The following is a 16119-nucleotide window of genomic DNA, read 5'->3' as shown; positions in this document are numbered from 1 at the left end:
TGCTTCTAATTAGTCAAATGAAAAGCCATATTTATCTTGTGAATAAAGTGCTGGGGTCCTGGAGGGGACGATAATTGTTTCTCACAGCGGCGATGATTAAGCGCAGCTCTTAGCGGGACAAATAACATCCCGACTCGCTAATCATTTACACGTTAATTGTAATACTTTTGGGTCAGGGGCCTGTGATGATGGCTTACCCTTGTCTGGCCTATTTTCTCTTTTCCACTATGTCTAATTCATCCTTTTATTTCCACTTTATTTTCTCCATAGGTTCCAATCTTCCCTCACAGTATATACTAATGATGAGACTTTTGGTAAGTCAGTTTATGTCATTAATATATCCACTATATTCAGTATTACTATTACCACACCTTGTTTTTTGAAAGTGGTAGTAAAATACCTAAACTAAGAGTCTTAGTCCCAATTCCATTTCACCCTTTGACCCTACTACTTAGCCCTATCCTCTGTTTTGCACACGCACAGGGCCGCTTCAAGGCATGTGGAGGCCCCAAGCAAAATAAACCCCACCACATACCATCACCTATAATTGTGATGATGAAAGTGAAACTAATGTCAGTTAGTCAGTAGCTTTAGTAGCTTTATTAATAGTGTTCTAGTGTTAAAGACCGTGAACAGCTGGTGTATATGGATACTGCAGAACATGTTCCAGTCTGGTTATATTCTATTGTCAGTAACTAGTGGAAGTACTTTGTCTGTACTGTTACAACAGGCCTGCACACACACAGGTAGGATGTCAGAGGTGTTTTCAGAGGCACACTTCAGACAGAGGGGAATTAGAAATCACTGGCAAGTTGGCAGCAAAATCGAGCAAAGAAACCAATTTTTTTATTTTTGCCTTGTAAAAAATGATAAAAACCAGAATATTACCGTAACGTAATGTGTACAGTTTCAATGTTATATGGCGATAAAAAAAAAAACAAGCAGTAAAAAAAAAACGCTAAAAGTTTCAATAGCTCATTAGCTAGCTGAATAAAATAAAATAAAAGCTGATAAAAGCTAATTTCAGCTCCCCATCAAAGAGGTATTAAGGAATGGAAAATAATAATTGATTGCTCCGCTACCTGCCCTCTTTTTTAAAGACATACAATGCCCTAGTTAAGTTAACTAGCTAGAGGTTACCAGCAGGTAGATTGCTGAACTTTAGCACTCCACTACTATATACTGTATCTATATCAGGTGCTTGAAGGCTTGTCCCAATTCTTTCTTTGAGGGGAGGATTTCACCTTTTGTTCTAAGAGGAAGGCTTTTGTTCTAAGACAAGGGGTAGGGGTACAAAAGGGAAATGAGATTGGGTCTAAGAATAATACATATAAGTGTATACATACTGCTGTGTACTGCTCATGATTGATGATTTAGATTCACTTTTTCTTGTGAGATTACATGTTTGAAATACCTCTATTAAAAGTTCTCATACTTTCCAGGTGAACTCTGCCTTTCCGTTCCGGTGTCGAGGTCACGGTGCTCCATCTCTGAGTCTTCTACTTGCTATTGTACCAAACATTCACCCTAAAGCAGAAGCCTTATGGAGCACAGAGATTCCACAGCTTCTTACCCATCTGGAAGGTCAGTGTTGGTTAAAGTTTTACTTTTCTTTTTTATATTTTTGAGACAAAAAGAAGAAATAGTTTCACCTTTATATTGTAAAGTTGGCAAGAGTAAAATAAGGCTATGGATTAGAGGTAGGTTTAGGTTTATTCAAAGATTGATATATGAGTGATATATCCACTACAACTCTAGGTCTGTTTATTTATGTGTGTACATGAGGAGAGTACCTGTATTCTTTTAATTTCTTGGCTTGTTTTATGAGGTGCCTAGATATTATATACTGTATTTATTATTATTATTTTTTTACAAAACCAGAATCTACACAAGAAACTCTGGATAAAAAGAGCTGGGAAGAGAGCCTCCTACAGGTAAGCAGATGTAGATCTTACTCATAAATTTACACCATCAGCATGTCTGTGTGTTCTCTTGCTTAAATCTGTATCTTATTTTATGGTTTATTTAAAGTTCTTGTCTAAAACATTGGTGGCCATTGACGATGGCCAGTGGAGCTGTCAGTTGGCAGTGGAGGCAACCCGGTATCTTCCTACCTACAACAACTCTTTAGAGGAAAAGGTGAGGATTGGCTGGGCAGATTTCCTTTGTCTTCTGAAGAGACTCCTGCGGTTTAGCAGCAGACTACGTACAGATCAATTAAATATCAAACATCATTGTGGGAGATTGTTTTCTTATTCATTAATGTATATTTGTGTTCTTTAGATTTGTTTATTTTAACTTATAAAATCAAGGGGTGTCGAGCGGTCCAGCTGTCTAAAGCGCTGCAACTATGAGCGGGTGGTCACAGGTTCAAACCCATCAAGCTGTTGGCATTTAGAGGGAGCAAAATTGGCCTTGCTCCCTCCGGGTGGGTAGATGGCGCTCTTTCCTCAAATAACTAAAGGGTGATGTCCCCAGCACAGGGCATCTGTGAGCTGTTGTAAGGGAACGCATCGCTTTCCTCCGAGTGCACTGGCTGCTACTCGGTAATGCAGCATCAGCAGCAGCTCAAAAAGAAGCGGTGGCTGGCTTCACATGTATCGGAGGAGGCATGTGCTAGTCTTCACCCATCACTAGTGATAGGGGAAATCCTAATAAGTGGCTTGGGTAATTGGCTATGTAAATTGGGGAGAAAATAGGAAAAAATAAAAATTAAATTATATATATATATATATATATATATATATATATATATATATATATATATATATATATATATATATATATATATACACGTATATATATGTATATATATATATATACGTGTATATATATATATATATATATATATATATATATATATATATATATATATATATATATATATATATATGTATATATATATATATATATATGTATAAATTAGAAAATCAAATATTCCATATGTTTGGAACAGAAATTGTATAAATATAACAGTAGTAAAGGGAGGCTGATGTGCCAATTCTGCCATTGTAACTTTTTTTAATAAGACTTAAAAGGGCTTATTACCACCTGCATAAATGTATATGCACACAGAAAATGCATACTTTTGGCATATTTTAGTTTCTTCCTAATGCAGTTTGTACTGTATTTGGTTGTACTCTGATCACAATACATCCTAGTGTTGTTTAAATCTGACTTTTTGTTGTAATTTAAGTAAAATCTGACCATCATCTGATCAAAAATGCTAATGAAAGTGTAAATTAGGCTTTTACTGCGCTGCACATGTTTTTTGCTGCACCAGTTGTAGGAATCTGGCCATAAGGTTTTTGTCTGTTTAGAGCAGTTTACATTCACACTATGAAAGAAATGTAATAATACTGATAAATAATGTTTTTATTAAATGAATTGACATGATATGTATGATATATTCACATTATGACATGACCTCATTTATTACATATTACATTACTACAAAAAATATATATAGTTTAGGTATTTTTGGCAAATTTGGTAAATTTCCTGGCTTTTTCTTATCTAGTCCTATAACACTGTGTTCTTCTTTTTTCTAGAGCTTCCTGTATAAGTGCATCGGTATGACTCTGCAGCAGTGCACCAATAAGGAGCTGGTGAGAAAACAGCTTCAGGAAGTCCTGGTCAGCGCCCGCCATAATGACGCTACTGAGAGAGCGGTACAGCTAAGAAAACACACACACACATGCTTACATACCACTGTCACTACTGTTGTTTGCTTAGATCTTTTTTTTTTTTATCTGTCAGCATCTCTGGACTCATTTCACTCACTTCCATCTGTAGCACTCCTGATACTGTATTCTTTCACTGACTAATCTGATCACGTGTGTATGGTTACCTACAATATATGTTCCTGTTGAAGCTGCCAAATAAGTACAGGCCCTCCGTTGTGCGCTTCATTCCTTTAGAGTTACCCGGTCAGATGTGGTCTTGTGACGAGAATGCGTTTAAGGCTGTCTGTTTATTTTCAGAGGGAGGTCGTGCTGGAGCTCAAAGCCCTAATTTCTGCTCTCGGTTCAGCATTAAAGTTTATCACTGAGAGATTTGATTAGGGGTTGCTGTGCTGACAGTTTCTAATTGTGTACTGGTGTACTGGTGCATGCTGATGATTACACTGGTCCACTGTTTGGAAAGGGGAGGCTTAAACATCCATTTAAAAGCCACTAATAGGTAGTAATGGGAGTAATTGGGAATGATTGGTTTCACAGGGAGTAGCGATGGGTATTGGGCTGTGCGCCAGCAGTCATCTGGATGGCACTCTGACCAAACTGGAAGAGTTCGGGAAATCTGATGCCTTCAAGAAAGCCTCGGGGATCTTTGGTCTGCTCAAAGTAGGTTCTGCTTGCTTCCTTGTTGAGAAGAAATAAAAAACACTGTTGCATGAAAGACTCAAAGGCATAAATGTTAAGCGTGTGCTAATGTATGCCAGTAGTTAGCTGTTTTGTGTAATGTTAAATCACATATATGGTGCCTTGCAAAAATATTCAACCCCTTTAAGAGTCCCCCTTAAAAGTTGTTCAACAAAACACTTTGTTTTTTTTTTGTGTTGCCAGATTTTAGTTTAAAAGTCTAAACCCCGAAATTAATTCATTAATTCAGATTCTGCTTGCATATCTGTTTTAGGGCTGCAACGATTAGTCGATATAATCGACAGTGTCGATTATTTAAATTTGTTGACTTGAAATTTAATTGTCAACTACTCATTAATTCGTAATAGTACCACATTGCACAAAGTGCTGGGGATAGAAACACAACGGTAGATGGGTAACAGGCTCACTCACACAGATTACACTCAACTTAGTCTGTGTCTCTAAAAGTGCCCAAACAAAACAGATTACATATTTAATCACTAAATATCAGTACTCTTTATGTTTAAACAACATCTTGACATTTAAATGCCTTTTAAATCCCATGTTTAGCTGTTTTTCTGTTGTTTTTAGAGATGGAGGGCATGGCAGAAAAAAACGTTGATTAATCGACTAATTGAAAAAAATATCATCAGATTAGTCAAATACCAAAATAATCATTAGTTGCAGTCCTAAGCTCCAAGTTCCACAGTAAAATATGTGGTCCTTAAAGAACACAGTTCACTTACAATTAACAGCTTGTATTTGTAGATCAATGGCTGCAAAGTTAGTGGAGTGGTGTACCAGTTAACTACACTAAAAGCTTTGTTTGTAACTGGCTTGTAGGGGATGGTGTCTAGAAGAAGAAACAACTGGTAAATGGGAACAGCTGGGCATCTTGTTCAAACTGAATGAGTGATAAATTCCAAGCCAATTTTCATGTAGCAAGTGTTTCTGGATGCAGCCCATATCTTAATTCACTTAATTCACTGTTTAAACCTGAACAACCTGTAAAAAAAACAGGAGGAATCACTCCTAAACAGTAAAAACAACATAAAACTGTTATGGCAGAAAATTTTGGGTATATTCAGAGTGTTTCTTTTTTTTTTTTTTTTGCACACCCAGCAGTGTTGCCTTTTAGTGATTGGTGCATTTGCTCAAGTGTGTTTATATGCAGGAGTGGCCAAGAGAACTAATCCTTTGGTGATCCTTCAGTTTGTGTTTTGTTTTTTTGTTTTAGTTTCAAGTGGACTCTGGTACCATCTACTTCAGGTGCTAAGGCTAGCTGCTATCACCACTGTGTGAAACCAAACTAGCGATAAATAGCCACCCCACCCCAAAATGAGTCTAGGATTATTCCTGAGTGTGGACTTGTGTATTTTTGTATTGGACAAGTGTGAAAAATAGAAAATATTGATGGTAAGAGTCTCCATAAGAGCCAAATAAGATTTGTAATCAAAGCAAATCTAATAACCTTTAAGGTGGTTGAACACTTTTGCAAGCTACTGCACTGTACTGTTACATAGTTTTAGAGCTGTTGGTTCCTATTGTTGATGTTCTTGTTACTACTGATGTTCTCTTGAATCCATCCCTCATCAAACAGGATAAGAACGACGTGGAGGTGGAGAAGATTAAGAGCACTTTGATTTTGTGTTACGGTTATGTGGCTCTGAACGCCCCGGAGGATCAGCTTCTCAATCGCCTCGACAACGACATACTGCGCAGCATTAGCAAGCACTTCAACACCAAGGTAAAAACGCAGGGATATCCAAGCTTTCAACTCAACTCTGCCTCTGTTACAGTTTAAAGCTATAAAAAGCAGACCCATATTTTAGGTCAGGCCTATATTCTACAGCAGTGATTCAGTACAGGCACATAAATTGTAAATGTAGCTTTTAAAGATCACCTTGTCAAGTGAGAGATTTCTGTAAGAGTCTAAAATTGCCCAGTGTTTTCTCTCTATTTAATCTCTAATAGTATCGCCAAAATATTAAATTTGAAGCTTTCGTTTTATGGCAAGAGGGTACTTTAGTGGTTTGAACACAGTAAAAAAATGATTGAGGTGTACAGTGGTTACCACAGGGTTGTAATACTTTCCTAAATGGAGTAGAAAAAAAGACCCTGTGGTTCAGCATTGTACTTGGAGAGGCAACCATGCTTAGCTTGGCACTCACCCTGAATGACCTCATGTCAGTGGGATCCTGATTGAGCTAGAACCCACTGAAAGCCCTGATCAGAAATTCTGCAAAGCTCAACCTTTTTGTAGAGTTGAAAAAGGGAAATTGTACGTTTCACTCTCGAGGCCAGTTTGCCAGACCCAGTTGAAGCTGAAGCACCATTGAAACAACATTGCTGTAGCAAATTATTCCAAGGTTAGGGTTAATCCTTTGGTCTGGCCAACACTTACACTTTTGGTTTTGTGTACTGGGGTGTTCCTGCCTGTGCTTGCTGGTAAGTATCCTAGTGCATCCTATTTTTCAAAACAGTGACCAGCAAGTACAGTTATAATAATAATAATACTTTATTTTTATATAGCGCTTTTCTAAAACCCAAAGACGCTTACAATTATTGGTACAAAGATACAGATATACAATACACAGACAATACAGGTACAACATTTACAGTGGAGCTCCAACTCAGCAGTACTATAGTATGTGAGATCAAACATAATGTTAAGCAGAAGAGAGACCATAAGCAAGAGAGAATAGATGAGTTTTAAGATTTGATTTAAATATGGGAAGAGTGGGAGATAGCTTAACTGCAGTTGGAAGAGAATTCCATAGTCTGGGAGCGATCCTGGAGAAAGCCCGATCACCGAAACTACGACGATTGGATGACGGGACATTTACAAGCCCAGCAGTAGAGGATCTGAGAGAGCGGGAAGGTTTGTAGGGATGAAGAAGGTCAGAGAGATAGGGAGGTGCCAGGTTATTTAAGGCTTTATAGGTAAGTAGGAGAATCTTAAAGTGAATCCGGTGTTTAACAGGAAGCCAGTGAAGATCTTGAAGAACAGGTGTGATGTGATCGTGAGTGCGAGTGTAGGTGAGCAACCGAGCAGCAGAGTTTTGAATCATTTGGAGTTTGTGGACAGAAGAAGAGGTAATGCCAGCCAATAGGGCGTTGCAGTAGTCTACCCTGCTGGAGATGAATGCGTGAATGAGGAGCTCAGCAGCTGATTGAGAGAGGGACCGTCTAATCTTAGCTATGTTACGCAGATGGAAGAAGGCTGTTTTTACGACAGTGCTTACATGTGCTGCGAATGAAAGAGTGGAGTCGAGGACGACACCCAAATTTCGAACCAGTGCAGATGGTGAGAGCTGTATGTCACCAATTTTGAGGGAGAGAGGGGGAGTGTGGTTAAGGACCGACTTAGTGCCAATCAGTATGAGTTCAGTCTTATTGTCATTTAGCATGAGGAAGTTTTGCTTCATCCAGCTTTTGATCTCAGTTAGACAGCTTTCTATATGTGCAGTGGGTGGATTATTGATTGAACTGGTATTGATGTAAATTTGGGTATCGTCCGCATAGCAGTGGAAGTTAATGTTGAAGTGACGCAATATACGTCCAAGGGGAAGTATATATATATTGAAGAGAAGAGGTCCAAGGACTGATCCTTGAGGAACCCCTTGTGTAATCACAGAGGTAGAGGAGGAATAGCCACAGAGTGTGATGTACTGTTTTCTGTTAGTTAGGTAGGATGAAAACCAATCCAGCGCAGTGCCAACAATGCCAAGTTCATGCAGCCGTGACAAGAGGATGGAATGGTTGATTGTGTCAAATGCTGCACTTAGGTCCAAGAGCAAAAGGATGCTGAGAGACCCAGCATCAGCAGCTACCAACAGATCATTCACGACCTTCACTAAAGCTGTTTCAGTACTGTGAAATGGTCGGAACCCAGATTGAAAAGGTTCAAAGAGACTGTTTGTTTCGAGATACTCTTTCAGTTGGCTGGCTACAGTTCTCTCAAGAATCTTAGACAGAAAGGGGAGATTGGAGATAGGACGGTAATTGTTAAGGTCCGAAGGTTCAAGACCAGGTTTTTTAAGTATGGGTTTAACTGCAGCAATTTTGTAAACAGATGGGACCTGTCCAAGGAGGAGTGACTGATTAATAAGAAGGGTGAGATGGGGAAGAAGTGAGGGTAGGCAGGCTTTAGATAGGTTGGTAGGAAGTGGATCAAGGGCACATGTTGTAGTCTTGGAGGACCTAACAATGTTAGAGATGTAAGATGAGTCGACACAGTTAAAAGCACTTAGGGAGGAAAAAGATAGGCTGGACAGAGAGGGGCGGGTGGTATAAGAGTGATGGGAAAAGGGTTCAGAGGAATCTGAGATCAGAGATCTGTGCATATTTGCTATTTTTGAATTAAATGAGTGTAAAAAAGCATTGCAGAGTGTTGTAGAGGGAACAAGGGTGTTGTCGGGGGCTTTAAAGAGTTTTGTAATTGTTGAAAAGAGGTACCGCTGATTAGTACTATGCTGATTGTTTATGAGATTGGAGAAATAGCTTGTTTTAGCATCCTGAAGAGCAGACAAATAGCATCTATAGGCAGACAAATGCTGCTTATATGCATCTGCATGAACAGTAAGTCTGGACTTTTTATAGAGCCGCTCAAGCTGGCGTCCAGCCTGCTTCATGGTACGAAGATCAGCAGTGTACCAGGGGGAGGACGTAGCGAAGGTCACTGTTTTTGTTTTCAGAGGGGCTAATGTTTCCAGTGATTCAGAGAGAGCAGTGTTTAGCATTATTGCATGTGCTTCAGGAGATGAGGGAGCCAAGGTAACAGGAAAGATAAGAGAAAGAGATTGGTTAAGAAGAAGAGGATCAATAGATTGAGTCTTGCGGAAAGAAATATGTTTTGTGGTAGAGCGGTGGGAAAAAGCCATCGGAGCTGTAAACAGGATAAGTTTATGATCAGAAAGTGGAAATAGTAAAGAATGAAGGTTGAGAATAGGCAGGGAATTTGAACAGACTAAGTCAAGGGTGTGGCCTTTATCATGTGTGGGAAAATGTACATGTTGAGTAAAATGGAAGCACTCAAGAACAGACAGAAACTCAGCAGCAGTTTTGCAGTCATGAGTGTTGACGTGAATATTAAAGTCACCGACCAGCAACAAGTGGTGGGAGACTGTACAGGCCAATGTAAGCAGCTCAGACAACTCAAGCAGAAATGTTGGATTAGGTTTAGGTGGACGATAGAGTAAGATCACAGTGGTTGAGCCTGATAGTTTAACAGCAAGATATTCGAAAGAGGTAGGAGACATAATGCTCACTTCAAAAATGTTAATTTTGTTATTAAAGATCACCGCTAGACCACCTCCCCTGCCCGAGGAACGGGGTTTAGATATGTACTTGAAGTTAGATGGGGTAGCCTGATTCAAAGCATAGAAGTCACCGACTTGCTGCCAAGTTTCTGTTATGAAAAGGATGTCAATAGAGTGGTCTAGAATGAACTCACTGAGTACTGCTGCTTTGTTAGATATTGAGCGAACATTAAGTAATGCGAGAACATTCACAGAGTTAGCAGGAGGAAAAGAAAGCAAATTATTGTGATTAGCAAAACGAGACTCAGTTGATTGTATGGGGCGGAGTGTAGTCCAGAATGAACAGATATTTGTCCCAGCCGAGTAATGGATAGTTCTATTATAATGCCGCCTTGAGCCCCGATGGACATACCGACGGTGGGATAGTATGCCAGCTTTGCTGGCAGACACAGCAACACATTTGGATAGGCGACAGTAGTTACTGAGTTTGCACAATTCACTGGCTGTATAGGACAAGGACTGTGGGCCATAATAACAGTTTGGAAAACGGGCACTTAGCAGCAGAGCCAAGGTGATGAACGGCAGCATTGCTGAGTGTATGTAAATAGCAACTTACTCAAGTCGCTCACTGGGCCGGCGTGCGCCGCGAAAAGGTTGTGATGGAGCAGCCAGCTCAATCACTTAATGGGCCGGCGTGTGCCGCAGAAGAGTCGTGGTACAGCACCCGGGCACAGTGGTTCTCTGGGCCGGCGTGCGCCACGGGGAGATCGTGGTAGAGCAGCCGCGCTCAGTCGCTCGCTGGGCCGGCGTGCGCCGCGGGGAGATCGTGGTAGAGCAGCCTCGCTCAGTCGCTCACTGGGCCGGCGTGCGCCGCGGGGAGCTCGTGGTAGAGCAGCCGTGCTCAGCCGCGCGCTGGGCCGGCGTGCGTCGCGGGGTGATTGTGGTGAAGCAGCCGCGCTCAGTCGCGCGCTGGGCCGGCGTGCGTCGCGGGGAGATCGTGGTGAAGCAGCCGTGTGCTGGGCCGGCGTGCGTCGCGGGGAGATCGTGGTGAAGCAGCCGCGCTCTGTCGCTCGCTGGGCCGGCGTGCGCCGCGGGGAGATCGTGGTGGAGCAGCCGCGCTGAGTCGCTCGCCGGGCCGGCGTGCGCCGCGGGGAGATCGTGGTGAGGCAGCCGCGCTCACTAGCTCGCTGGGCCGGCGTGCGCCGCGGGGAGATCGTGGTGAAGCAGCCGCGCTCACTCGCTCGGTGGGCTGGCGTGCGCCGCGGGGAGATCGTGGTGGAGCAGCCGCGCTCAGTCGCGCGCTGGGCCGGCGTGCGCCGCAGGGAGATTGTGGTGGAGCAGCCGCGCTCAGTCGCTCGCCGGGCCGGTGTGCGCCGCGGGGAGATCGTGGTGGAGCAGCCGCGCTCAGTCGCTCGCCAGGCCGGCGTGCGCCGCAGGGAGATCGTGGTGAAGCAGCCGCGCTCACTCGCTCGGTGGGCTGGCGTGCGCCGCGGGGAGATCGTGGTGAAGCAGCCGCGCTCACTCGCTCGGTGGGCTGGCGTGCGCCGCGGGGAGATCGTGGTGGAGCAGCCGCGCTCAGTCGCGCGCTGGGCCGGCGTGTGCCGCGGGGAGATCGTGGTGGAGCAGCCGCGCTCAGTCGCGCGCCGGGCCGGCGTGCGCCGCGGGGAGATCGTGGTGAAGCAGCCGCGCTCACTCGCTCGCTGGGCCGGCATGCGCCGCGGGGAGATCGTGGTGGAGCAGCCGTGCTCAGTCGCTCGCTGGGCCGGCGTGCGCCGCGGGGAGGTCGCGGTGGCGTGTAGAGCAGAGACTCCGGAGTAAAACAAACTAGGGAAAGACACAGGACGCGGGGAGAAGCGGCAGTCCAACAGACGGACGCCAGCGTGCTCTCACCCGTCAGAACAATACTATGATCATAAATCATTGGACAGTGACATAATCTTTATGATTTGGGCTCTGCATACCACCAAATTATTACCTCATTTAAACCATCATCAATTAAGCAGGTTAAAAGTCTTAAGAGGATTGGAGGTGTGGCCTTTATAATTTGGAAACTGTTACTCTGCACGCTAAAATGTGAGCTCTCAACAGAAGTAAATCAGACCACCATTGCCCTGCAAAAAGGAGAAATCCATTAAGTGAAGAACACTCAGTTTATAATAAAGAGAAGACTTCATGATGGCATATACAGAGGGTTCCCTACAATAAGTGGAGGAGCTCACATGTGCATGAGCCCTAGACCTGCATGATTACAACATTCTAACTTGCGCAACTTTTATTTAAAAAACATTTTGATTTGTTACTTTGATTTGTGATTGTCACACCATAGCTTTATATAATATAAGTATAGCCTCAAAAAACAGACACTCACAGGCCTGAGCCTGTGCAAGTTTTGCCTGAGCCAAAACCGACCCGCCCCATAAACTGCCATTATAAGCCTGAGCCCGATTTATACCCGATTAAAACATTTTCTTAAGTTAAACTGAGCTTTTTAAAAACATTTTGGGGCTGTTTAAATGAGTGAAATCTGTCCAGAACTATGTTAATTAAAACTGCAACACTGAAGAAGCGTAGACCTAATATTTAATTAGAGAATCTAATCTCTACTGCAAAGGATTCTCAACAAAGTATTAAAAACACTTTATTTTTGGTAAAGTTCATTTGTCCAACTACTTTTGAGCCCCTGAAATGAGGAGGCTTTATAGAAAAAATGGTTGTAATTCCTAAACATTTCATAGGATATTTTTGTTTAACCCCTTGAATTAAACCTAAAAGTCCACAATTTAAATCCAGTATGATGGCAAGCAGAGCCCAAATCATGAACATTGTTTAACTGTATAAACTAGATGCACGATAAACACATAATAAGCACACTTAGGGTAGATGTTAGCATTTAAAAAGACTGACTCATCGAAATACATCACACTCAATGTGATACATCTAAAAGAGAATGGCTGTGTTTCTATTAAAAGCCTCATTAATCAGTTCTGATTTCTTGCTTAGATTGGATTTGGCTTTCATGACGGTTCAGATTCATTAATTGTAAGTAATCTGTGTCTGTCTGTAATGTGAACGAACCCCTGTCCCTGAAACACCACGCATGCGCACACTGATATGTTAATGCATGTCACCTCTGTTGTTTTGCTGGTGTTGTGCTGCTGTTGTTTGTGTTCGTGAGGATCTATTAATGTACAGGGTAATGGGTTGTGCCCACACTATCACATGGGAGTCAGATTCTGACAGGGGAGTCAGATTTTGGCACAACAATGGTGCTGGCTGATGGCGAGAGAACTCAACACATCCATACAGACAAAAAGACACATGAAATTAGACATGATGCACATCCACAACATGTAAAAACATATATATACATATATATAATTAAACAGATCAGTTTTGGTTTTGTCGTGTGTCCATACAGCCCTGAAATAGGCAGCTCTGTATCACGTTTAGGCAAAAAATAAATAAATATATATAAGTCTGTTAATGTGATTGTAGTCTATGGACACATAAGCAAAATTACAACCCACAAAAGTGTGGACCATGACATCTAAAGTTTTCTGTAATATTTCTCTATCTTAAGGAGTTTAGAGATTGGCAATTTTATACTAACTATTTCTTTTATATAGTTGTTTAATACATAGCTTTTATAAATTCATAATAAATACATATAAATATGAATATTTTATAAATATAGAAAATATAGATACTATTTAATCTATATTTTAAATGTTATTTTAATGCTTAATATAGTTGGTTGTTAATGCAAATATTATTTGAAAGTCTTTATCCTTTAAACTAATCCCTTTAGCTAATTTAAAATGTTTAAAATTGAAAAGCTGAAGGTATAATTTGTTAAGACATACAGATATCACAATTGTGCACAAACCTCAATCACGCTTTACAAGCTATATCAAGACCTTTGCTGAAGAAAAAAATATATATATTTTTTATAGATATATATTTGTTGAGTGTTATACTGTTCATATAATTTATATAAATCATGACTTTTATGTTGCACAGGTTCTGGGAATTAAAGTAGAGACCAAGGTATCGACTGAGGAGCCTCTTTCTTTACTTTGCACTACAAAGCTTCCACTAAAACCACTTCCTCTTTATTCTCGGGATCTTGATTTAAAAAATTCCAAATGGTCCAAGGCTTTCTGAACTTCTGCAAAAGAGACTAAAATAAACTTTGTAACTGTGTCTGAGTGTTCAAGTGTGGTCCAGCCAAACGAGAACATTTAAACATTACAATCACCAAGACCTTCATGTGTTTATTTCTAAAAGCTCAGGTGCTGAGTACAGAATCATCTGAGGATCGAGTTCTCTTGGTGTTTTAAAATCCGTTTAGGGAAAAGGTGGTTCTGTAGTTTGGAGAAGTTCAGAAAGTTTAAGAAGGAACACCTGTTTACTAACCTAATAAATGCCTTCTTTTACTAAAACACCACTGCGGTGGTTCTGTGGGCTTTCTGGGTTTGATGTGTTCAGATGGTTTAATTCAACCAATGATTCACTCTATAACTTCCTAATCACAATTTTAAGATTGCAGATTGTGATTGATTCTTTTCTGGTGTCTGTCTACAATTAATATTTTCATTAAAATGTATATTTGAATATTTGTGCTGAGCTGAAAAGCTGAATTGATCTTTATATTGAGCATGCTATGATCATCACTGAGACTTTCTGTTCTCTCTGAGTTAAACTGAGTTTAAACTTTGTAGCATGCCAGTTTAATCTGATCTTGACCAAATACTAATCCTGGATTAGTATTTGCTGTATTGATTGCTTATTGGGTGCAGTGTGAGGTGATCAGCCTTTCATTTGTTGACATTGTGTGCTTTTCACACTAAGGCTTTGTGTATACCTTTGTGTTTGTTTGGGTTTTTGCAGGACTTGACAATGAAGCTGAGTCTAATTCAAAGTGTTGGACTTATTGCTAAAGCTATTAATACCTGTGTTCGCAAACAAGGCTACCTTTTCAGCCGCAAGCAGGAGCTGATGGGAGTAATGATGGTATGTGAAGTTAAAAGTTTAAATAAATATTAATTTACATTAACTTTTAAGTCTAAGTAAAGGTTATGTGTGTTTCCTTTGTAACAGGACTTCATTAAGGCAGAGCCGGCTGATGCCCTGCGCACTCCTGTGCGGCACCTCGTTATGACCACCTGTGCCAACCTTATGTATCCTTTCATGGCTGCAGAGTCTGAACTGATCTAAAGTTCTGTCATTAAAAGGATTGTATGATTCCACAACAACTCAGAATCAGGGCTGGAGTGACTCGTTTTAATGTTATTATTAAAAAAACACATCAATTTGTATAAAATATTAAAAATATGGTCCCAAATTGCTATTGTATCCAAAATCCATCACCATATTAAACTCGGCACTAAAATAGAATACATCATTACCATGATTGTGTTGTGTGTATATAACTCTGCACTGAAATGCATTTTACAGACAACAGTGCAATTTTTTGTATGTGCATTTATATTTAAATATGTATATACTGAGCATCGTCCCAGGGTCTACACCTGAATTTCGTTGAATGTAATTTCATGCAATGACAATAAAAGCTTGGAATTAGGGGTGGGGTAACTCACATATAAAAACCCATAATTTCTTCACGTAGACCATTACCAGCAGTTCTTGCACTGAGATTATTATAATGATACTTAACAGAAACAGATTAACATTTCATATATACAAAATACATTAAAGATCCAGCATTTAAAATGATGTCTTTTCACCTCAGTAGATCCAAGCAAGGCCAAGCAAGACATGGAAATGCAATGTTTACAGGCCTAAATTGTCTGGGTGCAGACATAGTCCAATTTACATATTTAGTACTTTCAAATTTTTTTCTGTATGTTGAAGGATTCTATTGTCTATGGTGAGAAGTGAAGTTGTGCAAAGACAATTAGGGTATGTCCATACAATAGCCTTATACAGGGTTTGTATGGTCATGAAAAACCTAAAAAGGTCATAGAATTTGAAAAGTCATGGAAATTTGATCTACAAATGTTTTTTTTACAGATTTACTTCAGTACAGTAATTTAGCCCTACACTATGGAGCTCTCAGGATCTGACACACATTTTATTACCAGATTTATTTTAGGCCTCCTAAAATTAGTTTCAATGATAGTTTTAGTCTATTTGATTTTTGGTTTTACTGTCCCATGTCTGTACAGATTTTTTAAAACCATATGATCATGAAAATTTGGCTTGAAGGCATGGAAAAGTCATGGAAAAATCATGGAAATGTATTGGTTAAAAAGTGTATAAACCCTGCTTATAGCGCCTTGCAATGTTGGATAATTGTAGTAGTTTGGCCAGCGTTGCTTGGTCCTTTTCCGGCATACAATATTCACCAAGTATCTGATTGAAATATTGACTGCATTGGATGATGCCAACGATTCTAATAAAAAAGAAAGCAATTATTGGCTAATGCCGATATAATTCAGATATCCGATATCATCATGCATCCCTAAAGGAAAGTA

The 16119-nt window shown here is 40.5% G+C and overlaps 1 protein-coding gene across 4 annotated transcripts in view; it reads left to right on the top strand.

Annotated features, from left to right (window-relative positions):
• The window catches only part of mroh1 (maestro heat-like repeat family member 1), a 54703-nt gene that overhangs the window by 19415 nt on the left and 19169 nt on the right, over positions 1 to 16119 (top strand). Inside the window, exons 16-26 of one of the 4 annotated variants that reach the window (XM_022673554.2) lie at positions 271 to 314; positions 1443 to 1584; positions 1882 to 1934; positions 2032 to 2139; positions 3552 to 3671; positions 4221 to 4343; positions 5962 to 6108; positions 12623 to 12661; positions 13643 to 13669; positions 14513 to 14635; positions 14723 to 14802. In XM_022673554.2, the coding sequence (XP_022529275.2) occupies positions 271 to 314; positions 1443 to 1584; positions 1882 to 1934; positions 2032 to 2139; positions 3552 to 3671; positions 4221 to 4343; positions 5962 to 6108; positions 12623 to 12661; positions 13643 to 13669; positions 14513 to 14635; positions 14723 to 14802 (1006 nt within the window). The remainder of the gene's footprint in view (positions 1 to 270; positions 315 to 1442; positions 1585 to 1881; positions 1935 to 2031; positions 2140 to 3551; positions 3672 to 4220; positions 4344 to 5961; positions 6109 to 12622; positions 12662 to 13642; positions 13670 to 14512; positions 14636 to 14722; positions 14803 to 16119) is intronic. The other 3 variants (XM_022673556.2, XM_022673555.2, XM_022673557.2) reach the window with 3 other exon arrangements.

Source organism: Astyanax mexicanus, chromosome 6 (assembly GCF_023375975.1).
Source record: "Astyanax mexicanus isolate ESR-SI-001 chromosome 6, AstMex3_surface, whole genome shotgun sequence".
In the NCBI taxonomy this organism is placed as follows: Eukaryota; Metazoa; Chordata; class Actinopteri; order Characiformes; family Acestrorhamphidae; genus Astyanax; species Astyanax mexicanus.
This window is presented reverse-complemented; position numbering and strand designations above follow the sequence as displayed.